This window comes from Onychomys torridus, chromosome 3 (assembly GCF_903995425.1).
Source record: "Onychomys torridus chromosome 3, mOncTor1.1, whole genome shotgun sequence".
NCBI classification, from domain to species: domain Eukaryota; kingdom Metazoa; phylum Chordata; class Mammalia; order Rodentia; family Cricetidae; genus Onychomys; species Onychomys torridus.
Window position 1 is genome coordinate 70224029 of NC_050445.1, and position 26755 is coordinate 70250783.

Genomic DNA, 26755 nt, shown 5'->3' on the forward strand with positions numbered 1-26755 from the left:
GTAATATCTATAGTTTCAGAGAGGTTCTGATCTCTAGACCAGTCTAAAATAGTTCATTTCCAAGGATGGCTTCTGTCTGAAGTACCCCGGGTACACACTACAAGATGTGAGGTCCCTTTCCAAAGGCAGACTTTCTCAATTTCTTTTTTACTGATTGCAAAGTTGTCACATTAACTTCAAAAATGAATTGCACACACTGGTCATTTATAGGTGTTCCCAGATTTACCATTCATACAGAATTAAACCTGGGTCCTCTGCAAGAATAGCCAGTGCTCTTAGTCTCTGAGCCATCTCTCCAGCTCAGACACTAAGTTTTTAAAGTGAGTTATTATACAATATTTAACTGATATCAGAAAATGCAAAAAAAAAAAAAACAAACAAAAACAAAACAAAACCAGGAATCATTCTTTTCAAATGTAAGATGAGAAGCTATATGATTCTGGATGCTTTATTCTTTGAAAATATAAACCACACAATTGAATATCAATGGGAAACAACTATAAAGTCCTGAGAATAATATTCAACATTTAACCCTTTCAAAGTCACTACCTCTAACAATTAGGTTTAAACGGAAGTGCCTTAATTTTGTATTCACAGAATGAATTACAATGTATCATGAGTTTTGCTAGGATTTTTTTTTTTCTGTATTAATGTAACTACTTCTAATACAATTTGATTTTTTTGTCTGTTCAAAGGAGCTTTTTTAGATCACTATTGAACTGTAGTGGTTTTCCCATGAAACCTAATAGGCTTGTATCCCTGTACTGGGTGTGGAAGGCACTGACTTCAGGGAAATTAGCATCTAACAATGTGCTTTATATAACCTCTGGCAATTAGGAAATATTAAAAGTGCTTGAAAAGTAGTCTACAATTATGATAACAGAGGACTTGCAGTCTATATATGTGCCAACAAAGGTATTTTAAAATTAGAGTAGGATTTGCATTGTTAAAATAGTGGGATTGCATTGTTGAGGCTTCTATTAAACATTGCATAGTTCTGTATTCACTATGTCTGACTTTGCATTGCTGTTGCAACACCAGAAGTTTTAAGATGTTTCCACCTTCTAAGGTAGAATAAATCTAGAGAGCAAGACTCTACTAATCACCACACTTAACAAATCTCCTTTAAGATGACATTCCTTCCATGTCATCTCTGTACGGCGTTGATCTGTGTCTGTCTCTGAGTCTCTAAAGATGAGCGGTGTTCATCAGCTGTATCATATCGTGGAAAGCATGAAAAATCATCTCAACTAGCTTTTCTGAATCAGTTTCCGGACATGACCTCCAGGCCGAACATGCCACCACAAACCTATGAAATACAATACACGAATGGTTATGCCATAGGTTCCAAGTTGTAATGCTGGAAGTTCCATTTGGCTGCTCACACATAAATATGAATTCTTGATGATGTATATGTAACCTGACACAAGTGAGGACAGAGCCAAAGGTGACATACTTATACAATGCAGTAGACCACAAGCCATCTCTGGAGCAGGAGGTTATGTTTAAACACAACCAACCAACCGACCACCAACCAACTACCCACTCATTAACCAATCACCCAACCACTCACCAACCAATTGCCTACCCACCACCCACCCACCACCCACCCACCCAACCAACCACAAACCAACCAACTACCCACCTACCAACCAACCACTAATCACTAACCAGCCACCAATCACCAACCAACCAACCAACCACCGCTCACCCAACCACCCACCACTAACTAACCACCCACTAACCAACCACTAACTAGCCACCACCCACCAACTAAACAACCAATCACCAACCAACCAAAACAACTAACAACCAACCAACCAACCAACCACCACCCACCAACCACTCACTAATCACCCACCCACCAACCACTAACCACCATCCACCCACACACCAAGCACCAACCAACCAACCAACCAAAGAAACCAAGAAAATCCCACAAGAACCTTCTTCCTAAAAGTTACAACTAGAACGGGCTACAGTACGAACTCCTGTCATTCTTTGTAATAAAATCTGACCTGTACAGCACTTGACAAGCATTTTAAGGAGATGAAAAAAAGGGACAGACAATAAGTAGAGAAAAGATATTTCTACAAAACACTGTAATCAAGACAAGTCTGGCCTTCCACCATCTCCTAGTAGGTCCCCTAATGGTGCAATTCTAGATCTGGGAAGTGAGAAAAAGGGGACCCTGGGAGCTTGAGTAAATAGGAGAGAAGCCTGGCTTCTGCAAGACTTCAGGCAGAACATGCGGTGCCTACCTTCTGTGGACTTGCCTGGCAAAGTCGTTAGGAAATTTACTGATAAAGCCCAAAGGCAAACAAGCACGGTAAAGATGATGGCAAAGCACATTTTCAATGTGGGCTGTAAGTCCAGCAAAACGAAATGAAAAGCATGTTCTGTCCTTCTGTTCTAGTATCTAACGCAGCTTTGGGGCAATGTTAGAGAACCTGGGGCCTCTTGTATGCTAGGATGTTATGTTACAGTTCAGTTACACTCTTAGACAGAAACTGGCTTTGCATGCTTTTAGTAAATACTGAAACACATACAGAAACCCTCAAGTTGTGCCTTATTTTAATCTAATAATTCAAGAGTCATTTTCCAGCTATATTGTGAACAAAATTTTCAAATATTTAGTAATATCAAAATGTTTCTAAGATCCACGGCCTGCATGATACCATTCGGCTCAGGCTGGTGCTAACCACACACAGGCCAGCTTGGGTCCTCAAGGCCTGGTTGGTGGGAAGAGATCCATGGGTCTGCCTTGGGTCAGGCCTTTATGATGAGCAACTGTGGGGTGGAGAAATGTGAGAGGAGGAGAGGCAGACGGTTCATGGGCTGTGGAGAGGCCAGACAGAAGAGGTGAAGTTGGTGGATGGAGCAGGGTGATATGAGTGGTCTGGTTGCCACACACAACCATGGTGACATCTGGGCCCAGGGCTGCTGTCAAGGGCCATGAAAGGGTCCTGGTCCTACTACAGTTGGGGTCTGTGGCCCATGTTGCTACCAAAGACCATACAGAAGCTCAGGGTCTGGGCCCTAGCCTGTGCCCTTATCAAAGTCTGAGAGCCATGCTGAAGCAGGGGCCATGCAAATCTGGGCGGCTTGCTGTCACCTAGGGCCACAATGTTGGTCCTGGGCCCAAGCTGCTACCAAGGACCATGTCTGGGTCCATGGTCCTACAGCAGCCAGGGTCTGAGTTGACATCCGAGGTTCCTGTTGCTACCAAGTGCCCTGTGGTTGCTTGGGGTCTGGTCAGCCATCTGAGACCGCATTGGCATCTGAGGGCCAAACTACAGCTTTGACCATACAGATCTGAGTGGTCTGTGCAGCTACCCACTGCCATGGTGATGTCTGGGCCAGAGCTGCAGATGAGGGCCATGTCTGGATTCGTGGCCCTCTTGCATCCAGGGTCTGGGATGATGTCTGTGGCTCCTATTACCATTGAAGGCTCTGCAAATGCATGTTGGTGTCTGAGAGTCACGCTGCCACTGGGGACACACTGATCTGAGTGGCCTGTGCTGCCACTGGGACACACTGATGTGAGTGGCCTGTGCTGCCACTGGGGACACACTGATCTGAGTGGCCTGTGCTGCCACTGGGACACACTGATCTGAGTGGCCTGTGCTGCCACTGGGGACACACTGATCTGAGTGGCCTGTGCTGCCACTGGGGACACACTGATCTGAGTGGCCTGTGCTGCCACTGGGGACACACTGATCTGAGTGGCCTGTGCTGCCACTGGGGACACACTGATTGGAGTGACCTGTGCTGCCACTGGGGACACACTGATCTGAGTGGCCTGTGCTGCCACTGGGACACGCTGATCTGAGTGGCCTGGGGCAATGGTGACGTCCAGGCCCAGCTGCTGCTGAGGACCTGCTGGGGTCTGTGTTGAAGTCCAATGCCTGTGGGTGGAACTATGCATGATGAAATGTGAGTGTCATGCTGAGCTGACCCTGCCCTTTGCTAGCCCTGAGAGAGCTGGCCCTGTCCCTTGCTGGATACTGCAGCAAGATAGCTGGCCCTAACCCTTACAGAAGAGCTGGTCCCCACACTTGGGAGAGATGGTCTCACCCTTCATACATGGGAGAACTGGCCCTGATAGCATGGGCCTAGGAGAGCTGGCTCCTCCCTTTACCTGAGGGTGGCCCCAGCGGCTTGGACTGACCAGCTCAGCTACCACCCAGGCCCACATCCAGAACCTTAGGTTGACCCACCCTAGCATCTACCTCATCTATGTCCTGCTGGAGCCCATGAAGGGACAGGTCCTGTGGAACGATACCCACAGGATCTCCATGACTCAAGGCAGCTGCAGGATATCTGAGAGTTTTGCTGAGGGTCCAGTGGTGATGGAGTGCCAGAAACCAGAGGCCTTGAAGCAGACCAGTGACTCACTGCAACGAACATTTGTAAATGTAAAGCTGACTGGACAAATGGGTGTACCATGTACACACCACAGCTCCCGTGAGGAGGTACTGGAGAGGCAGGAAAGATGGAAGAATGAGGAGGTTTTGTTAGGTTTGGTTTGCATTTTTTCCCTTTTTAAAAAAATTTCTTTTGGGGGGGGACACTGCAAGGGTGGGGGGCAGATATGGGGGGACTTGGAGATGAGCAGAATTGGGGTACATGATGTGAAATTCCCAAAGAATCAATAATTATATTTAAAAAAAGGAAGAAAAAAATGTTTCTAAGATAAACTATTTGTAATTAAGAATTTTTTAAAAATTTATGTTTCTAAATTACAGAAACAGCCTTTTATACTTCGACAACTCACAAAGAAGCATAAATGACAATAAACAATGAAAAAATGTTTCTCTACATAAGTAAAATGTGGAAGTAAATTACTTTTGTCTGCCAAACTAGTATAATACTTCATAATATGTATAGTTGGAAATTATATGATAAATTAACAAAGGGTATATTATACTTAAAGCATATATGCTAATTGGTAATGGTGGGAAAACAAGATAGAAAAATAATTAACAAATTGTGGAAATTTATCTCATGGAAGACTGAAAATTATTCCTTACTACATGAGTAAATCCTTCACATGGAAGGTAAATTATTCAAATTTTAAAAATCTCAAAACACAGTTAATGGCAGTAGGAACTGCTTGAAATTAGTAAAAATGAAATAAAAAAGGATGCAAACTAATTATGATTTAAATTACTAAAAATGATATAAACATATGACCACACAGAGGTATTATCTATTGATTGTCATGTGCAATGAAATAGAAATGTTAAGTAACTTTGTTTTTCATATTTTATTATAATGGGAATGTAATACATTTAAAGAAAAATGCTATGTCAAACCACTTTAAATCATACAATCTTCAAATTTAATGATGAAAAAGAATTGACACAACCCCCAAGTATTTCACCTGAGAGAGTAGTGCCATTTTACAGGGTCATGGAAGGCCTCTCAGGAGGGGCCCTTGAGCAAATATTTATGTGAATTAAGGGGGAGTTATCCCTCCATGTATCTCAGGAAAGAGGAAACTTGGCAGAAGAAGTAAGTGCACTTGCCTTGAGGCTGGAGCTTATGGAACATTCAAGGAATATGCTTAGTGTGGCTTGAGCAGAATAAACTAGTATGTGAGTCATGGAAGACAGTCCCAAAGATAACCAAGAGCTGGATCACATATGGTCTCATAGCAGGACTTTGGATTTTACTGTGAGTGAAATGGGAAACCCTACAAGGTTGTGAAGAAAGACATGACCTGAGTTTTTCCACCATGTGGGTTGCAGAGTCATCAGGCTTAGAAGCATGAACCTGTAACCACTGAGCCATCTTGCTAGTCCCTGACTGATGTTGTTAGAAGGCCCACCACGGCTTCAGTGTAGAGAGCAGTTCATAGAGTAGGATGTGTAAGTGAAACAGGGTGGTGGCTTGGCTTAGGTAGCATGTCCAGATTCTAGAAAGCTGTATCTTCTTGATTCCTCCTCATCTTTAATATCTCAGTTCTGTTACTGCTCTTCAGGGAGGGACCTAACCACATTGTACAAGGTCCTGACCACACTGGACAAGGTCCTGATCACATTGGACAAGGTCCTCCTCTCTACCAGTTAACCGATTTGATGAGTAACAGGTTATTTTCTTCACACTATTCATCATTAATTAATCACTCTATCTCCAAGTAGAAAATAAAGTCTTTAAGAAAGAGAATCTTACTTGTATTTTGTCCTTAGTACCCAAACTTAAGGCATACTATTAACGTCTACTAAATATTTCTTAAATGAGTAAATGGATGTTTTTCCCAGGACCAATGAAAGTAGTTTTCTAACAAAAAGTGAGCTGAGCTATCTGCAGCCTGAACTCAGCCACTGGGTATAATGCAAAACCCAGTATTTGTTAGGGAATATGCTGGAATGCTTACTCACATTAAATCATTACTCTGGTCATCAAAATCTTTTATGAAAAAATTAATCTGTGTATAACTCGTTATTTAAATTTTTAATTTGTCCGTTAATGCACACAAACAATCCTATGGTGATACACAATCCAGGGTCTCAGAGGCCAACAGTGATGACTGACACTTATGTAATCACACACAAATCATGCAAAGGGAAAGCAGGTAATCAAATTCTCTGAAGGGAATGTATGAGAACGAAGCACTGGAAACTGAAATACTAAAGTCCTGTATACTATTACTGAGTTTGCTACATCCCATCTGAAGAGCCCCATGCCTGATTTCCGTCTGCAGATGTAGACCCACACATATGCAAGGCCACATATATTTACAAATTTTGATTTGCCAAAAATACCTTTTATAGGTCAAATATGTTTTTAAAATACACAGGTTTCATAGAAAATGGCATGGTTACTGAAACATCCTGAAAATATCCTTCTGCACAAAAGCCCCCAAAGAATGATTTTGCAAGGATTTCAAAAGCAGAGTAAAGAAATATCAATCTATGTTTAATAGCTAGGTGGCAAAGTGGCTACTCCTGTAGCAAACGACAGATAACACAAGTAAAATCAGTGTGCACAAATACTAAAATCAGGAATGCATTATAGTTCCACTCTACCCACAGAATAAAGGGGAGTAGGCTTACCTGTCGTCTCGGATATGATAGAAAAACCCGTATCCATTGTGGACCATGGGGACCACGACTCCCTGGATTCGTAAGTAACCAACCAGACTTGTGGAGAGAACAAAGTTCCCGCCTCCTCCACTGAGTGGCACAAAGAAAAGATGTCAGTTAGATGTAGGTACTGCATTCCTTCTTATACCCAGGAGAACCAGGTTGTGCACACAATGGCCCACTGCCCCAAGTTACCTTCTGGAGAAAAGAGGGTCCTCAAATAGCTCTGGCACAGGGAGACCTTCCTCTTTTGCTATAAGCAAAAGACCTAGAAGGTGACGGTCAAATCCTGCAATGAAATCCCAAACCTGAAGTCAGAAAAAAAGTTTCCAATAAAAGAATTTTCAAACAGAATGACTTAAGCTTGCGCACCTTTTCCATTTGAACAATCTTTCATTATCTTATTATGCTTTGCAAAAGCTTGTAACATCTTCTGCTGTCGTTCAAGAAGCTGTGTCAAGAACAAGAATGGTAATTCTCAATACAAGTCAACAAATCAAATCAATAACAAACGGTGTAACTCAAATAAACAGCAGCAAAAGAACACTAATGACAAGAGAAAAGACTCAGAGGCAGAACTGCGGTGCACGCTCCCATCTTTCCCTAATTCTACTGCCTTTCTTTCCCCAAAAAGCCTCATTTTTTTTTATTTTCTTCTTTCCTGAATTTGGAAAGAGCAGTACTGAAAATTGCTTTGAGACACTTATAATATTAATAAATAAACAAAAAGTGGAATTTTAAAACTAAAAATATAATTTCTATGAAAACTAACATAATTCTGTCTCTTCAAATTAAAACAGGCAAATTTCAAATTAACAGGGAAAGAAACATACTACTGTCTAAATACTTAAAAAAGATTCAAAATAAAACACATACAAGCAGTTCCGGTCCTAGGGACTTCAAACAAAAACTAGACATTCAACCACATGACGAAAAGCCTCCTTCTGAAGCTCTTTGGAGAGTTCTGCATTGTACTGACACTGGTCAGATTAACAGTGCTGAAAGACTCAGTACTGAAGACTTGGGGCTTAGAAAAATGATACAAGTGAGCTTCTTTTCAAATCTGCTGCCTAATGTTCCTGGCACACTTCAGTGGCAAATTAATACGTTTTGCAAACTTTAGGAAAAATGCTTTAAAGTATTTTAATGATCCAGGGGAATAGAAGCAAAGAAGTACTTCAAAGAGCAATCCTGGTGAGTTTTTTCTTCCCGATACTCACACTAGTAGAGGGATCCTGCATGGACTGGCACCACCTGACCGCCTCTACCGTACACGAGCGTACAGTCTCTGTCCGGCCATGGTAAAAGTACCTTGTCATAGCTGTTTCGTAGCAGCAACCAGGGCTAGAATAAAGAGTGCCGTAAGAAAATGTTCTGATGGTGTCACAAATACAGTCACACACTCATGGGTCTTTCTGATCGGACTAAGCCACATATCAGTCTGGAATTGAGAGTTTCCACAGAGGCTGTTTTCAAAACCAGAGAGCAAGAAAACAGTCTGATACCACAGGCTATTTTCAAAGGCTCGGCTGCTTTCAGGTGATGTCAGACATGCTTCCTAGTCTGACAGGCATTCTCCAAGATGCTCCCTGTAGCCTGTGTCTGGCTGTTCATGCTTTGGCACATTCTAAACCTGTGTTGGAGTTAGTGACTTCCACATAACACAGGGTCAATAGCAAAAGTAAAGGGCTGTTAGGTCACAAAGAAGTTCTCCTTTTCACTTCCTTGCTCTACAAAGGCCAATTTCCATGGTGGGAACGGCCCTCCAGAGTGGGCTAGGCTGTTAAAACTGAACACATTTCTCTAGACAGCACTTAGGGAGCAGCTGAGCTTCCTAGTAAACTTGTGAATCGTCATGGATGGAGATCTGACAGATGGAGAGCTGACAGATGAATATGCAGCCCTGGATAATACTCTGACCACAAGCTCATGAGACACACACCAGCTAAACTGTGTTGTGTTTTACCTATGGGGACAATGATACAATGAATGCTTGTATTCTAAGTCATTATGGTTTTGGTAATTTATTACACAGACTACATACAGAGTTCTTAGCTATTGAATGATGAACACTGAGTAGTTCCCCAGAAAAACAGCTGTTTCTCCAAATGGTGAATGACATACAGTTCTAGATACAAAGTGCTCTTATTTTGCTGGAAGCTAGTGATAGTGAGTGAGGATCAAGTTTGGTGAGTGAGATGTCTGGGACTCAATGGCACAAAGATACATCTCTTTAAAAAAAAAGAGCGGGAGAGGGAGTAAGATTGAATATGATCAAGATACATTGTTTACAAATGCAAAATTGCCAAAGAATCAATAAAAGGGGTTTTATTAAAAAAATAATAATAAAGTAAGCTAGGTGGTGGTGGTACACGCTTTTAATCCCAGCATGCAGGAGGCAGAGGCAGGCCAATCTCTGTTGAGTTCCAGGCCAGTCTGGGCTACAGAGTGAGTTCCAGGAAAGGCGCCAAAGCTACACAGAGAAACCCTGTCTCGAAAAACCAAAAAAACAAAAACAAAAACAAAAACAAACAAAAAAAACCCCAAAACACAAAGTAGTTGGACACCCCAACTTAAGCCTGTAATCACAGCTACTAAGAAGACTTGAGGCTGAAGCATCACTTGAATCTAAGAGTTTGAGATCAGTCGTGGTGATATTTTATTTGTATCTTAATAAATAAAGTTTGCCTGGAGATCCAGGGCATAGCCAACCATAAACAAAAGTCAGGCAGTGGTAGCACATGCCCTTAATCCTATCACATGACAAGCAGAATCTCTGTGTGTTCAAGGACACACTAGGAAACAGCCAAGTGTGGTGACACACTCCTTTGATCCCAGTACCAACCATAGAGACCTGGAGGTCTGTACAGACAGACACTGACAAGGAAGTTAGGTAAGTGGGCTAAGAGCCAATGAGAGGCAGAACAGCAAGGCAATAAAGGCACAGGTTAGACAGGAAGTAGCTCTCTCTTGGGAAGCTACAGCGGCATGGTGAGCTAAGGTTAGCTGGTGGCTATTCCTTTTCTCTAACCTCTATGGCTTTCACCTCTATATTTGGCTCAGTGTTCCTTATTTAATAAGACTGTTTAGAAATTCATCTACAATCAGCCTGGATAACAAAGCAAGACTTTGTCAAAAGGAAAAATAGGAGGGGGGAGAATGAAAAAAAAAAAGAGGCAGTAAAAGTGTCATCATTGTGTAACCTGTAATTAAGAGGGATCGTGGTAAAAATTATTAAAGGAATATGCAGCCATAATACTCAGAAGGGGAAAGCAACCCTAGACATATGTAACACAGTAAGAGCCCACTTCAAACAGTCACTAAAAATAGATTCAGGAAGGAATGCTGATGGTGGGCATGGGTGACAAGTACCTGAAACAGCAGGTCAATAGCATCAACAAATTAACTGATTGTCATAAAAGCAATGACAACAAAAGAAATGCTTATCAAATTTTATCAATTTTCTGGCTTTCCCTACACTTGAGAACACCGGGGATTCAAGAAACTACACAAACTACACAGAATGACCCAGTTTCTTCATTAAATAAAATGCACTAGGAGGAAGACAGCGATAAGAATTCTGGGAATTCTTATGCTTAAAGATTTACAGACATATCAATCAAGTGCGACATGTGAAGATCACACCAGCATTCTGCCCGGCATTTCCAATGCTGGCGGTAATGAAGCTGTTTGCAGGAAGGCAGCCTTACACAAGCCAGATATTAAGAACAGCTGGATTTCTATTTTTTTTTTTTAAACAGGCTGCTCAAGGCTTTGCAAAGTTGTCAAGAAAACCAGGACTTATAGGCCTCAAGTTGTGTAGAGAAGATAAAAATAGTTTGTTAGGCTAGGTGGTGGTGGTACATGCCTTTAATCCCAGAACTTGGGAGGCAGAGCCAGGCAGATCTCTGTGAGTTCGAGGCCAGCCTGGGCTACAGAACGAGATCCAGGACAGCCACCAAAACTACACTGAGAAACCCTGTCTTGAAAAACAAAAACAAAAACAAAAAAAATAAAATAAAAAAAATTTGTTAGACAAGCTGCTTAATGCTGCTTTCCACTGCCCAAGGAATTAGCTATTTCTTAAGGTTCATGAACAGAAAGACTGAGAATGAACAGGACATTACTGGAAGGCACAGACACTGGACAGCTATCAGCACTGTCACAGGAGCGTCAGGATGGGGCAGCCAAGACCACTAACAGGCCCACCCACTCAGCTCAGTCCATTCGGAAGAGCGCTTAACAGAGGTGGCCACTCACTCACAATTAACACACGACAAACCAGGAACAGACAGCCAGTTCCCCAGCATCATAAGGGTGTCCATGAAAACCCAGCTAACACAGGAAGAGTGAATGTCTACTTCTCCACCTCCATCCACACTACAGCTCCACCAGAAGGAAAGGAAAGCACCCAAGATGGAAAGGAAAACACCACTTGCTGCAGATCAGCTGACTGTAGATTTAGAAAGCGGTGTCTTTCACAGTGCTGGGAAACTTGACGGCCACTGGGAAAGGCATGAAATTGGACCCGTGAGTTAATGTCATGTATTAACTTCCTTGGAAGAACACCAGAGAGTGAGGGTGTTTCTCCAGTTTGCAGAGTACAACATGGGCCTTCACTGCCTCTGTAACCACATAAGCCAATTTCCATAACAAGCTTCTTCTCTTAAATAACCCCCAACCACACAGACATAGACAAAATAGGTTGATTCTACAAAGAATCCTAATGTAGACTCTTTCCTTACATGATACATAAAAATGATCTTAAATGGATCACAGATCTACGGTAAGAACTAAGAATTATAAAATCTTAGAAAAATATGGGAAAATCTTCACTGCTTTGGATTTGTTTGATTTTATTGATAAGCAACAAAAGGAAAAGAAAATACATTGGATCTCATCAAAATGTAACTGTGTGGGTCAAAGGATACTGTGAACAAAGCAAATGACATGGGGCTAATGTTTGCAAGCCATTAATGTGCACACAATTTCACATGGTAAAGCCTTCCTAAAGCATGATCCTTCAAAAGTACCAAGGCACCGTGACAAAGAGCCGATGGGAAAACCTACACAATGTCACAGACCAGACTCTAAGAAACTTTCTTTGACCCCAAAGAAAGAAAGGTGAGGGATCCACCACGGAGTTGGGAAATAATGGCCCTGTACAGGACATACCCTGGGAAGTCAAGCCATGAAAAAGGAGAACAAATGGTTACCGTCCGTGAAGTCTATAATAGGCGAGCTGAAGTGCGAGCTGAATAAAGGTGTCAGGATGCAGGGCCTCCTTCTTGGTGAGCTTTTTGCCAAAAGCTGTAAAAGCACGTGCTGTGATCTGGAGATCTGACGCCTAACAAAGTTAAATAGGAGCAGTGAAACATCACTGGAAGGAAACAGCTGGAGGGGGATCAAATTATTACTGGCATTAATCATCAGACATGAAGATTAAAGGCATTAAGGTTATATTCTAAAATATTTTATGAAGCCATGCTTGGGCAATAGCCACATCTCCAGATATGGTAGTTAACAGAGTAAACATTACTAATCTAAAAGAAAAACTAAAAACCTACCCCTTTGAGGTGCTGGGTTTTGGCTTGGTAGATGTCACTTAGTATTTTCTCATCCACAGTGAAAGCCAGCTCCTCAGGAAGTGGTATTTCCCGGACTTTTTCTGAACCCTGAAAATAGAGAACTTTAAAATACCTGTGAAAACATGAGCAGAAAAGGCTGATGGGCTTGTTCTGACATACCTTCCATCTTCCTTCCGTCTCTAAGACTCTCTCATCAACATAATGGGCAATATTCACCATAACCATTGCATCATAAGGAGCATGCTAAAATGAAAATATAAGGTTTTGAGTAGTTTGTGTCCAATTAAAATTTGACCCAGTATTTTTTACTTTCTTCACTTTTAATGGATAAGATATGCCCACCTTCCAGTATCTGACTTCCTAATGATGAAATGATACAATTCTTTCCTACACAATAAGAATTGCTTATTTTTCAAGACAGGGAAAAAATGAACAAGTGTTCAAAACTGAAAGCATAGAGTAGGCTCTTAGAGTTTGGGCTGGGTAACAGTAAGCACAATCCAGAGCTTACTGGGAGTCCGAGCAGGTGCACCCTGTGTTATGTGAAAATATTCTGAAATTATAAAAACAGTGTAGTAATCAAGTGAGGACACCAGACTAAGGCAAGTGAGATGGGCATGAACATCTCTAGCTAAGAGAGGACCACTAAGTAAGTACTAGAAAGCAGTGCCACCATTACAGACCTACAAGAATGCCCAGATACTGCAGAAATAACTTGCAATGCTAAGCAACGTGGGAAAGATGGGCTGTATTACTTTTATCACCCACTTATCAACAATCTATCTACTTCTGGAATACCAGCTACTTCACGTTCTCTAGGCAACCACCATATCCCTGGGCGTTAAGTTGAAGGAGACTGAGTCTACCCATGTGGTTCCAAGGTAGACAGTGGCCTAGGCCAGGCTAATGGGAGCACACTTGATTCCCAAGGACATGTGCTTCACACAAGCCAATAATAGCCAATGAGGACTATTTTAGGACCCTTTCTGGAGCTATTAGAACAAGTTGTCTGTTTCCACAGGTGTCAGACAGCTAAGAGGGCTGCAGTGACCCCACAGCTGTGATGCAATAATCACAGGGCAGTCTGAAAGCAGCTCCAACTGCAAAGATGAGGAAATATCTTTATAATGAAAATATCTGGACACGCTATGTCTGCATTCTCCGTATTTAAGAATATAACTATGCCAACATCTTTTAAAACTAATTCCATATTAAATTTCATCAATGAAACTGAATGATTAATAAAACCATTGACAAGATTAGGGCTGTAGCTCAGTGTAGATTGCTTGCCTAACATGCACACAAAATCCTCTGTTCAACCTCCACACCCCTAGACAAAGCCCACTGCAGGCCTGAGGCTCCCTTGGGGTCTTTGTTTGGTTTCGTTTCCTTGGTTTACAGATTTCCCAAAAGGAAGACAGAGCTGGTCAAGTCCATGGGAAAAGATAAAAGAGAAACAAGGAAAGCAGTTGTTTTTAGAATGGTAAAATGGCAGCCACCTTTTCTAGACATTTTACTGTTCAGAGTCTAGTGTCCCAAAGAGCCTATCATTTTAGGAAATAGTTATGTAGTCCTTTTCCTAAGCATCTATATAATCCAAATGGTATCTTTCAAATTAGGGTGTGAATTTTAGCAAGAAAATGTTTTCAATTTTTTTATTACTTTCTAAAAATATTTTTTCTTTTCCTTTTGAGGTTATAATATTATCACACCATTTTCTCCTTCAAAACCCTCCCATATACCCCTCCCTGCTCTCTTTGAAATTTATAGCTTCCTTTTTCATGATGATTGTTATATCCAATTGGTGTGCTCTTCCCTAGGGAGAGCGATTTGTTAACAACAGGTTTTCAGATATTACACTGAAAAAAAAAATTACATTCAAAATCCTTTCTGCATGCTCTAAATTGTTAGCCTACAGCAGGAAAAAAGAACTTGATTTATGTTCTGCTTTCACTGACAATTCAGACCTAAACCTTTTATTATAACATAAAACTAAAAAAAGTGTTTACTTTCACTACACCACAGTATGATACAAGCAACCTCAAATTAACTTATGAAAATAAAGTGGGAGGGCTAGCACCCTGGCAATGACGTACTCACATCACAACAACAGCCAAACACTCCATTAGCAAAGGAAATCAAATTATAGGACTTGTCACCCCAGCGCACTGCTGGGTCTCCAGCAAGAAGCATTTCCAAGACCTAAAACACATTTTATTTTTCCAAATTAAAAGTGTTTTGACATTAGTTTGCAAGTAGACTTAAGAATACATATCATTTCACTTTTTATTCTTAAGTCAACCAATTTTAATAAAATAGCAGTTTTGTTAAAATTCAACAGATAATAATTGTGGGTTTGACTTTAGGTATTTTTTAAATCTCAAGTTATGAAAATCTAACCAGAAAAATAGAATGCTAATACATTATTAATTGATGTTCCTAGAACATTCATGTAATTAAAAGCAGAAGTATTTTGAAACTTGGGTAGGATAAGAAGCCTAGTAAGTTCAGAGTAAAATGTCTTAACAATTCGTATACCACTAAGACAATTGTTTTTAAACTGCAGATTCTGCACACTAATGAGTCATGAAACAATTTATAGCAGCATAAATAATATTCCTTACAGACAATAAAACAGAATAAAAACAGCAGAGTACATGACAGACATAAAAGTAATCATTGTTTTATGAAACTTTAAGAGAGAGAGAGAGAGAGAGAGAGAGAGAGAGAGAGAGAGAGTGTGTGTGTGTGTGTGTGTGTGTGTGTGTGTGTGTAACTATAGTGGGCTACAATCTGCATTTCCAAATGCAGACTATGGTTTGAGCAACACTGAATTATTCCTTAAGTAGTACTTCAGCAATTTCCTCCTCTCTGAAATAAAAACTGGTTTCTTACTACAAGATTTATAAGCCTGGATTTGTCCCCTATAATTTAATACTGATGACTATATTATGAAATGACAAATTCTTCCAAAAAGCTTTGTTAATATGGTTGACTATGCTTCCTAGGAGTTTTGTAAAAACATTACCCAAGGGTTGGGAAATAAAAATTATAAACAAGCCACATTTACCCTTAAACTCACTTAAACAGTCAAGTGTGTTCAGTAAAACTGAATGATACAATCAATTCCTTGCAAGAGTGATATAATTCTTAGGGTAGAACCCACCCCAACTGGTGCATGTATACTGGTGTGGGTTACAGGTAGAGTCATACATCACCTTTGGAAAGAGAAGTTAATTTGCCTTAGTGTTCCATGCAAATATTCTATGTAAGCAATTGACAGAAAAGGTCAGAAAACACCGATATGCATGCAAATAGCCATATTTTTTTAAACAAGGTTCAAAATACATCTAAACAGACTTACACATCAAGTAGTTACAGAGTTCTATTCAATATGTATGAGAATCAATTTAATACATAGTGTATTAAATTGAATTATATCACTCTTGCAAGGAATTCAACAGACAATAAAAAAAAAATCCTCCAGAAAACTGTGTAGAAAGATAACAGAACAAGAAAGTTACCTGACAGCCGGGCGGTGGTGGCACACGCCTTTAATCCCAGCACTCAGGAGGCAGAGCCAGGCCGATTTCTGTGAGTTCCAGGCCAGCCTGGGCTAACAAGTGAGTTCCAGGAAAGGCACAAAGCCACACAGAGAAACCCTGTCTCGAAAAACAAACAAACAAACAAAAAAAAAAAAAAAAGGAAAGAAAGTTACCTGAGAAAAATCTTCCGGGGTTACATGTGGACTGGTGTCTTCCATGGAATACACAAATAAACTGGTTTGAATTTTTTCTAATAAAGTCAAGTTCTCTGGATCAAGACCAATCAGATATTCTCTAGCCTAAAGGGCAAGGAGATGATTGGATATTACAATTTAAATATAATACATCTAGAAAATACCAAGAGTTTGAGAAAGTCTGTTAAGAGCAGCATAAGACTGTAACTAACAGAGGCTCACAACTGGACAATGTTCAGAGAGTGAGAAACTTGGAGTACTTAGCCCTGAATGGGATGTTTCTATCACACTCTTCCCTTCAAGGCTCGGGGATCTATGCAGAAGGGGGTGGTAATGGGATGTCTCTGTCACACTCTTCCCTTCAAGGCTCGGGGATCTATGCAGAAGGGGGTGGTAATGGGATGTCTCTGTCACATTCTTCCCTTCAAGGCTCGGGGATCTATGCAGAAGGGGGTGGTAATGGGATGTCTCTGTCACATTCTTCCCTTCAAGGCTCGGGGATCTATGCAGAAGGGGGTGGTAATGGATGTCTCTGTCACATTCTTCCCTTCAAGGCTCGGGGATCTATGCAGAAGGTGGGGTAAAGTCTGTAAGAGCTAGCAGTGGTGGACAGTTATAGGAAACAGCATTTCCAGACACAATAGGGCAGATCACATATGAACTCACAGACTGTGACAACATGCACAGGACCTGCACAACCTCAAGCCGGATGAAATCCCAACATGAAGGAGAGGGAGTGGGCACAGAGGCCACACCATTCACAAATGATAGCTGCTGGAGAGGGAAAGTCCGTTTTCCTCAATGGAATAAACCAGCCGCACTCCAGGCAGGCCTCATGCTCAAAAGGCAAACACAAATCTGAGTCTGGGGTTTTAGTAGCTCTTTCCTTTTGTTTTTAAGAGAGAAAAAACATGAAGTTCGGTGGCTAGAAAGGGGAAGAGTATCTGGGAGAAGTTGTATGATAAAAATATACTATTTAAAATTCTCAAACAATAAAAACAAAACATTAAGTTAGCAAATGAAAAGAATAACAGATTATTATTACCTTTGCCCATCGCGTTCGCTCCTCACTAGTTAATGCTGCTATACCGGGTCCTACAGGTTCACGACAGCACTTCTTGTGGATATATGTCAGTTGTCTTATGGAAGATTAAAAAGAAGCATACTCAAAAAGAGTGTGGACAGGACACATAGGATTACAAAGGTCTTACACAAACACACACACTAATGTATATTATATATCTGTTTTTAAAAAGTGATTATGGAGCCGGGCAGTGGTGGCTCATGCCTTTAATCCCGGCACTCAGGAGGCAGAGGCAGGCGGATCTCTGTGAGTTCAAGGCCAGCTTGGACTACATACAGAGTGAGTTCCAGGAAAGGCACAAAGCTACTCAGAGAAACCCTGTCCTGAAAAACAAAAACAAAAACAAAAACAAAAGTGATTATATATTCTATTTACACAAAAAGTATAATGGACAATAATTTATATTTAAAAATAAGCTTAGATGATACCATTTAAACTTTTAAAATGTGCATTTCCAGGGTTCAAATAAATAAATACCTTCTCTATGAGAAAACTTGAAAAGCATTTTGGTAGTTAATCTTATAGCTGTTCTAAACCTCTGATGAAAAATTGTGTACACATCTATAAAACCAGAGAGCTTACTGTGTGCTCACTTATTTGTGTTTTACCCAGAAACAGAAGTAATAAATTTTAAAGGCTTTTTAAGTACTAATCATTGTATTAATGTGGATAATTACATGTTAAAGAGTTAGCTATGTGTGGTGGTCTGTGGCCTGTAATTCAAGCACCTCAGAAGGCAGGACAGCATGGCAAGCCTGGACAACACAGCAAGACCACATCCCAAAAAAGAAAAACAGAAGGAAAAGAAAGGAAACTCATGTTGTCCAAAGACTCCACTGGATAGGATTAAGTGTTTCATCTATCTTTAAACATATAGCAGGCGAATAATAGGGTTTGCACGTGAAGAAATTTTCATTATCAAGAATTCTACAGGCTCAGTTGTCGCCCTCCCCCTGAAAGCACATGCAAGGAAGATACAACTGAAAAATATCCACGGACTACTCAAAAGGTTATTGTAGCTTAATAGATTGTCACTGAGCATCTCCAGTGGCATCCTTTATTTGTGATCTCATCATTCAAAATTGGTTGCCACAGTTTCCTCTGTTTATTTGTATCTAACACTGATGAAAAAAATGCTTTGCTTGCAACCAAAATTTCTCTTTCTTTTATTTTGTTTTTCAAGACAGGGTTTCTCGGTGTAGCCCTGGTACTCCTGGAACTCGCTCTGTAGACCAGGCTGGCCTCAAACTCACAATACCCACCTGCCTCTGCCTCCCTGCACCACCACTGCCTGGCTTGTAGCTTTATTTTCAAACTAATGGTATTTTATGAACACATGAGGATTCTTTACCAAATCACCTGCATCTAGGAGACAGTAACTTGTCTTGCCTCTCTTTCTACTTATTTTAGAGGGGAAAAAAATTAAAGAATATAAAAATAGAGTTCATGTGGCAAAGTTTAATAAGTTGGATTGCATTCAAATTAAGTATTATTTATTTAAAAAATGCTCTAAGAGAGCAGAAGACCAAATCAGCCTCATCTCCTATTGTGTGTAGAACACATAAATCCAAGAAAGAGCTCCCGTGTAGAGAACCACAGCATTCATTACCAGTTTGGATGCTTATCAGTAGAACTGTGCTGAGCACCTGTCCTTGCCTACTGAAGTTGAGTGAAGCTCGTCAATCCTCTGAGTATAACCCAGACATCTAAGCCTTGCAAAAGGGTTTTCCCAGTAGCCTATTTCATTACTTTATTTTGACCTCTGTGGTGATCTACAGTGTAGGGGTGTTTAGCTATACTCTGGGTGTATTTTTCTATTTATTTGCACTATTTAGTAAAAATAAATCATTTAAGGGTCTGAGAGACAGCTATAGAACTCAACCATTATGAAATCATTTAGGAAATTTGAAATACTTATAGATTAATATACTAAAGGACTACTGTTAAATTATGAGATAAGCTACTGGATGTGTTACGTTAGTGTGTGTATATTTTACTGACATTTTAGAGAAGCATACTATAGTATTTACACTGAAGGAGTTCAGAGTCAGTCACTAGTTTTTACACACTGTCTGAGCTCTGCTTCAACTACCCGCGGGGAACTGGAAGAAGAACAGGCGACGACTAGGTGGCCCGAGACTGGGAGAGCAGTGGGTGTGTAGGTGCAGAGGTGGTGGAGACAAAGGTCACATGTGCTGTGACAGCTGAAAGGAGTCTGCTGGAGTGAGGCAATGAGACCGGGAAAGAAGAAGGAAGACTGCCAAAGAGACAAAACCAGACTTTGAAAAATGCCGTGATGAAACCCTTCTTTCCAAGGCAATGCACATTACTAAGGTAGAGTTGAAGAGGGGAGGATGTTCCTAACTGAGGAAGTCAGGAGCTGAGCACACTGAGGTTTCAGCTTGTGACTGAGTCTCCTTATGTTCTGAAGCTTTCTGTGACACCGTAAACGGTACACAGTAACATACACAGCACACGTAAGTTCCCACAACTGACCCGAGGGATGAAGCACAAGCACTAAACTAGTAGCAACAGTTACTGGGGTAGGAGATGGACTGGTAGTACACAAAATGTCTCCCTTCCCTCCAACTAGAACACATGCATAGGTATTTGTAACCCGGAATATTGAAAGTAGCTATTTTAAGAACAAGTGCGAAACTCTCATTTATCACTTAGGCCATATTAAAGAGGGCAATTCTGAACACTTGTTTTGTTTTGTTTTTGTTCTACCCCAAGCAAGAGCTTGAGACCTAAGGAGATCCAATACAGCAGTCTGAGACAGTCTCCTCAGATACTTCCCGTGGGTCAGGAGCTGGCTAAGGCCAGGAGGATCCTCCTGCTGCAACGACAGGCCGGTGTCCAGCACTACAGCATGGGAAAGTAGACGGGAGGAATACAAGGCACAAAGGTTTAGACAGAGGAGCTAGGGACACAAGGGGACTGGCTAACTAAAACAAATGCACGTGTGTGTGCGTGCATGTGCATGCATGTGTGTGTGTGTGTGTGTGTGTGTGTGTACAATTAAAGAAACAGAGGTCATGAATTTGAAAATGAGCAAGGGGGGAGTGTGTACACATGGGAAGAGTTGGAGGGAGAAAAGGGAAAATGACATACTTGTATCTTAATTACAAAAAATAAAGCTATTTTTTAAAAGCAGGTATGGAAAAGCCATAGAATCCTACTATCTTGTAACCAAATTAAAAACACAAAAATGAATTTGAAGGGAGATACCCCACAGGCTACATAATACTGGTTTTAGAAGCAACAGGTCACTGACTAGAAGTCCCAGTGAGAGGTGTGGGGTATTTCTAGAGGAGCTGTTGTTCAGGGATGTCCCAGAACCGCCCTACTCCCCCAAAAATACAATCCCGTGCTCTTCCTCTAGGTTGCTATGCTGGACAGTTTTAGTTGATCTTGACACAAGCCAGAGTCCTTTGAGAAAATGCCCCAACCAGACTGACCTGTAGGATAAGCCGAGGGGCATTTTCTTAGTGATGGATATGGGAGGCCCAGCCCACTGTGGGTGGTGCCACTCCTTAGCAGGCGGTCCTGGGTTCTATAATAAAGCAGGCTGAGGAAGCCATAAGAAGCAAGTCAGTAAGCAGAGCTCCTCCATGGCCTCTGCATCAGCTCCTGCCTTCAGGTTCCTGCCCTGAGTACCTACCCTGACTTCCCTTCATGAAGGACTGTGATCAGGACATAGAAGCTGAAATAAACCATTTTTTCATGGAGTTGCTTTTGCTTATGTTGTTTTATTATAGCACAGAAACCCTAACCAAGACAGTTACTAGCCAGAACCAGACAAGATCCTACAGCTAAAGACACCACAGACCTTGAATGCAAAATAGAGGAATCAAGCTGGAACTGACACACACTCCCACACACCCCTCCACCCCCACTGGCTAGCTCTCCAAAGTGCTGAAAGGTGCTTTGCAGGCTGCTGGGGGAGAAAAAGCATCAAAAGTCTCACCAAGCTACAAACTCTATGAACTACAATACCATGTACCTACCTGTGAAATAAAGGTATGACTGCTTTGGGGGTAAACAATTGCTGTCATATTGGATCTGAATCCACACCTAGCACTATAGACCAGTCAAAAACACATGCTTGGAAACACATAGGCCCTGTGAAGAACTTAGTACTGCTGCTTAGTAAAATGTCAAACTGTTTCGTGAGTATCTATGCTTAGACCCATAGGCAAATGCTAGTCTTAATCAGAGAAGCTTCTCTGCAGCAAATGGCAGTGAATGCAGAGGCTCAGGGCTTGCTAGTATGCTAAGAGTAAGTAATGGCTGTGGGCTCAGCCCCAAACAAGACATTTATACTACTCCCTGTAAGGCTCATGGAAAATGGAGGAATATAAAAGCTGGAAGACAGGGAGAAGGGCCACAACATACCATCAGCTAACTGTAACACAGCCACCATTCCAGTCATGAACTTACAGCAGCTGTGGTTATTGGTACTGGGCCTACCCACAGGCAGCCATTAATGGGTGAGGGGCTCAGGGGCCTACCCTTTATTACCAAACTACTGCTGTGGTGGTTTAAATGAGAAGGGCTCCATAGACTCATACATTTGGACACTAGGTTCCCAGTTAGTGGAACTGTTTAGGAAGGATTAGGAGGTGTGACCTTGTGGGAGGAGGTGTGTCACTAGGCTTTGTGGTTTCAAAAGACCATGCCATCCCCAGTCTTTCTCTCTCAGCCTGCAACTTGTGATCAGATGTGAGCTCTCAGCTACTTCTCCAGAACCATGCCCCTGCCCCCAACCCCCGCTATGCTCCCTTCCACATGACAATGCACCAACCTCTCAAACTGTAAGCAAGCCTCCAATGAAATGCTTTCTTCTACATGTTGCCTTAGACATGGTGTCTCTTTACAGCAACAGACTAGGAAGTAACTAAGACAACTGACTTCTGACACATTCTCAGAGAAGGGAAGCTGTGGTCTTCAATGTGTACCCACTGCTGAGGCCTGACAGCCCCGGTCAAACTCAGTGACAACAAAAGTCACAAACTTGGAAGAGAGTTGTAAGGAAAATGGAGTGCTGACAGGGAGGCAAGGAGCAGTGAAGGCAGGGTCAGGACATGGAGTACATTTATATGTGCACAGAAGTATCAGAGACAAAGTTAGTTAAGATGCATAATAACTAAAAGGTAGTTTAAAAACCTGAGGAGCTCTGGTGGGGTGATCAAACATCCTTCGTGCAGTACGTCAAAGACAAAAGCTCTGCCTCGACACAGCACAGCAATGTGGGTCGGACAGTGGCCTTCACTCTCTGGAAGAGACACAGAAAACACAGACTCGGTAAAGCTACATCCAGACACATAGCTTTTTATTGTGTTTGTGTATATGCGTTTGTGTGCGCGTGATATAAAATGTGTCACCTGAACAGAGCTCTCATGGAAGCGGGAAGATGAGGGACTCTAGTCAGCTGTGCTGAGACAAGTGTAAATTCTGCTTGCTCCTCTTTCCTCAGCAAGGTCACCAGACACATGACCGTGAACTGCGTACCTCAAAATGCTGTGGATATTGCTCTGCAGGCCCAGGAAAACTCAAGCTACAAGTGGCGCACAATGGGTTGGCAAGAGTTTTGACCTAAAACCTGAGAAAAAAAGATTCCAAAACAGAGCTAAAAACAGCTTCCTAGTTGTCTCTCTCAAGTCAGCAGCAGCCTGCAAGTTTGAGCTACTATGGTGGGTTCCGGCAGTATGTCAGGAAGGCCTCTCCAAGCTGCACATTATGCTGCTGCTGTGTGGTGGATTTAGCCTTTACTAGTACGGAAAAAAAAAAAAGTTTTCTGGGCTACATGCTACGTTGATAGAAGCATAGACCTACTATTTCTAAGAGTTGATTGCTCCCAGAGCTGTGGTAAATGTACCACTGCCATGTTGGAAAGCTGAGGTAGGCGGAGCCACCAGCCACAGCGCCAGTTCAGTCTTAGAATGCTGCAGTTTAAAGCAATAGGTTCACAATAATACTGATTCAGATGGAATAGTTTACAATGTGTGTAAAAGATACATAGGCTTGAAAGAGACAAGAAAGGTGACATATACAGTTATATAAAGAAATACATAGTTTTTAAAAATAAAGTCTTTAAAGAGACAGTAAAATCAATATAAAAAATAAGCCACGTAAAGATGGATATTACACAGAGAATCTGGATTATGTTGTTTTTGGGATTCTTAACTACAGAAAAACATTTGCTTGTAAAAGCTGTTGAGTTAAGACAATATGTATATTTTAAAGATACCTTGATTTCAAAATTTGGATCTTTGCTTTGGAAAAGAGTCTCTGCTTTTGTTTACACAGAAAGCCAGAGGCTATGGATTTGTTCCAGATTAAGATACATCAGGTTTGACCAGCCAAGACCCCCTGAAAGGTCTCCGATGACACCATGGCCCAGATGATCCAACATTTAGAACAGTTTCAAGGCAACTGGCTCAGACAATACAGCCTCACGGACTACCCCATAAGCCTAAAAATTTTCTTTGTGTCCTCATAAGATTCAGCGCCCCCCATCCAGCAGGAAGTAGTAAGAGAAGCTACACCCAAATTCCCAAATATACTAAGCTGGCTTTGGAGATGGAATTGGCTCACTCCTTCTCTAAACCCAAGCATATTCCTAAAAGAAAAGGTTGAGAGATTCTTATGTCCCATATCAGAAGAGCCCTCTGGTGTGGGACAGAGAAAAACCAATATTTTTATTTAAAGCAGGTTGATTATAAATGCAATGTCTTTCTAAAGAAGAAAAGGGGATACAGATATGTCTGCGGGGCATTTGCCCATCAACCCCACAGCTCCTCAGAGTTTTCTTGGGTGTGAGCAGCAGGAAATATTAGATAGAAGGATTTATAGTGCAGAGATAAACAGAAAATAAAGGATAGCCTCGAGAGGGCCCATTGGAAAAGGTCCAGGCCCTGACTGTCTCTGCCCCAGGGTATTTATAGAGATGCCAAGGAGTGGAGCAAAAGACCTCCTCCCCCAGCACAGCCAAGTTTCAGACACCTGCACTCAGGCCCGTGGCCCTAATCATCCTCTATGCGGACCAGCTGGGTAAAGCCACAAGGAACCTGAAAACAGGCTCCCACATGTCCCCCTTTCTTAATATATAAAAATAACTCATTATTAATAGCTTACAGCAATCTCCATAGCTGTTATACCTCCCAGTATAGGAGTAGAGGATGATACAGATGGCATTTCTTTTTTGAATCAGGTCCAAGGTGACCTCAGCAGTCTTAGCTGCCTCAAGCCCTTTCTAAACCAAAAACTTAATGCAATTGCAAACTTAAAGAATCCCTTAACTTCATCATTACCATTAACAGGTTAACATAAATATTGCTATACATAGTCACAATTCTCCCAGTCTTACAACTCAAAGCAAACTCTTTACAGAACCATTTGAATTAACATAAATGGTGCTATATATAGTTAACAATTTTCTCAGCCTTACAACTTTAACTCTTAATCATTTGAATTTCTTGCTAACAGAACATAGGAAAAACTTCTGATGTATTCACATCAAACTTAAATATTTCCTTAACTCCACAAAACCAGGGTGCATTAATACCAACAGGTTAAACATAATTTCTGCAAACGTAATTCAACCTTAATTCACTCATAACTCCTCCTTTTCCTTATAATTTTTAAACAAAATCTCAAACCTGGTTAGAAAAAATCCCAAACAAAAAAAAAAAAAAAAAAAAAAAAAGAAAAAAGAAAAAAAAAAGAAAAAATTCCTACAAACCCATATTGAAAAGCATATTCTCAATCTAACCATTAACACTTAGAAAACTTTTAGGAAAACATCCAAAAGCAGTGTCTTAATAAAACTCTTTACAATTTAAAAGTAGTCTTAGTACACCCCATCTGCATTTCTTACTAACAAAACATGACATTAATCCACTCAACCAATTTTTTATTGGAATATTAACTCTCCCTTTTCTTTATAATTTTTTAAGCAAAATCTCAAGCCTAGTTAGAAAACCCAAATTTTTCCATTTAAACAGTTCCATTTGCAACACAAAACCAGTTCCAAAATTAATTCAATTTTTACATAAACAGTTCCATAAAACAATTCATGAATCACCAGTTAATAAAGCATATATGCATACACAAAACTGCATCTTTAGTCTAGGTAAAAACAATAAATTTCTTCATTTAAACAGTTCCATTTTTAACCCAATTACAGAAAACAGTTCCTAGGTCATTACTATAAGTAAACTCAAAATTGTCCCATTGCAATGAAATCTATTTTTCATTTCATTTCTTAAAGTCCCAAAATTCAAATGATAAATTCTGGTACTAGCCTTCCAAATATAAAGAAATCCATAACCAAAATCTTTTTGTAGTTTTATCTCATTATTTTAAGTTCAAAAAGTTCAAAAAAGTAAATTCTGGAAGCCTTTCACTTCCAAATACGAAGAGATGTTTTACAACCAAAACTTTTTGCAGTTAACAATTTTAGTTCAAACAAGCATCTCTGTAACTTTTGTTCTCATGGACAGAGATCTTTTTAGTTATAGTAATATTCTAAACTGCACCATTTTTGATGTTAGCTCAGGTTTTTCTGTGTTGCGTTGATTTTCCATGGATCTCAGCTGCGGATGCCTTGTTGTGCTGGTTCTGGCATCTGCGATTCTTAGCTTTTAGCAGCTTCTGGAGCTTTTGAAACCATTCAGACTGCCTGCTTTTCAGGCACTACCTTCTGTGTCTCAGGTTCTTTCACCATGTACATTAAGAATAGACTCACACTTAACATTTACACATTTTTACAAACTCACATATAACATATTAATATCTACTTATTTATACTCCTTAAGGAAACTATAGAACTACTTTAGCAAATATATTTTTTATTACTTATATACTTCTTATATTCATTCCATCTTCTTATTTCTTATTTAAACTTAATTTACAAATAGTATCTTTACTTCTTACAAGCTTACATGTTTTAAGACTACTTTTGATACTTCTTGCAAGCTTTTATTCTTAAAGAAACTCTATAGATCTATTTTACAAACTTATATAGGGCTACCATTAGCATATATTTAACTTAGCAAACACCTAAAGATTTCTTAACACAGAGATCTAACAAGACAGAATAATTTCTACAAATTCACATATCTTATTTTCATCTTTTTCTACTTCCTACTCTTAATTATCATCACTATCGCTATTAGAAAGATTCTCTTAACTAGACAGGAAGTACATACATCATTTCTAAAGTTTAGAGTTTATAGTCAGCTTTGCT

The 26755-nt window shown here is 40.6% G+C and overlaps 1 protein-coding gene across 6 annotated transcripts in view; it reads right to left on the minus strand.

Moving 5' to 3' along the window:
* Positions 1 to 468: 468 nt before the first annotated feature.
* The window catches only part of Crot (carnitine O-octanoyltransferase), a 50992-nt gene continuing 24705 nt past the window's right edge, over positions 469 to 26755 (minus strand). For 5 of the 6 annotated variants that reach the window (XM_036181652.1, XM_036181650.1, XM_036181648.1 and 2 more), the window contains 12 exons: positions 22672 to 22780; positions 17464 to 17557; positions 16398 to 16523; positions 14780 to 14881; positions 12839 to 12922; positions 12659 to 12766; positions 12308 to 12438; positions 8312 to 8435; positions 7464 to 7542; positions 7287 to 7380; positions 7062 to 7181; positions 469 to 1309 (listed from right to left, as the gene is read on the minus strand). In XM_036181652.1, coding sequence (XP_036037545.1) covers positions 1189 to 1309; positions 7062 to 7181; positions 7287 to 7380; positions 7464 to 7542; positions 8312 to 8435; positions 12308 to 12438; positions 12659 to 12766; positions 12839 to 12922; positions 14780 to 14881; positions 16398 to 16523; positions 17464 to 17557; positions 22672 to 22780 — 1292 coding nt within the window. In that variant the 3' untranslated portion in view covers positions 469 to 1188. The remainder of the gene's footprint in view (positions 1310 to 7061; positions 7182 to 7286; positions 7381 to 7463; positions 7543 to 8311; positions 8436 to 12307; positions 12439 to 12658; positions 12767 to 12838; positions 12923 to 14779; positions 14882 to 16397; positions 16524 to 17463; positions 17558 to 22671; positions 22781 to 26755) is intronic. The other variant, XM_036181653.1, reaches the window with a different exon arrangement.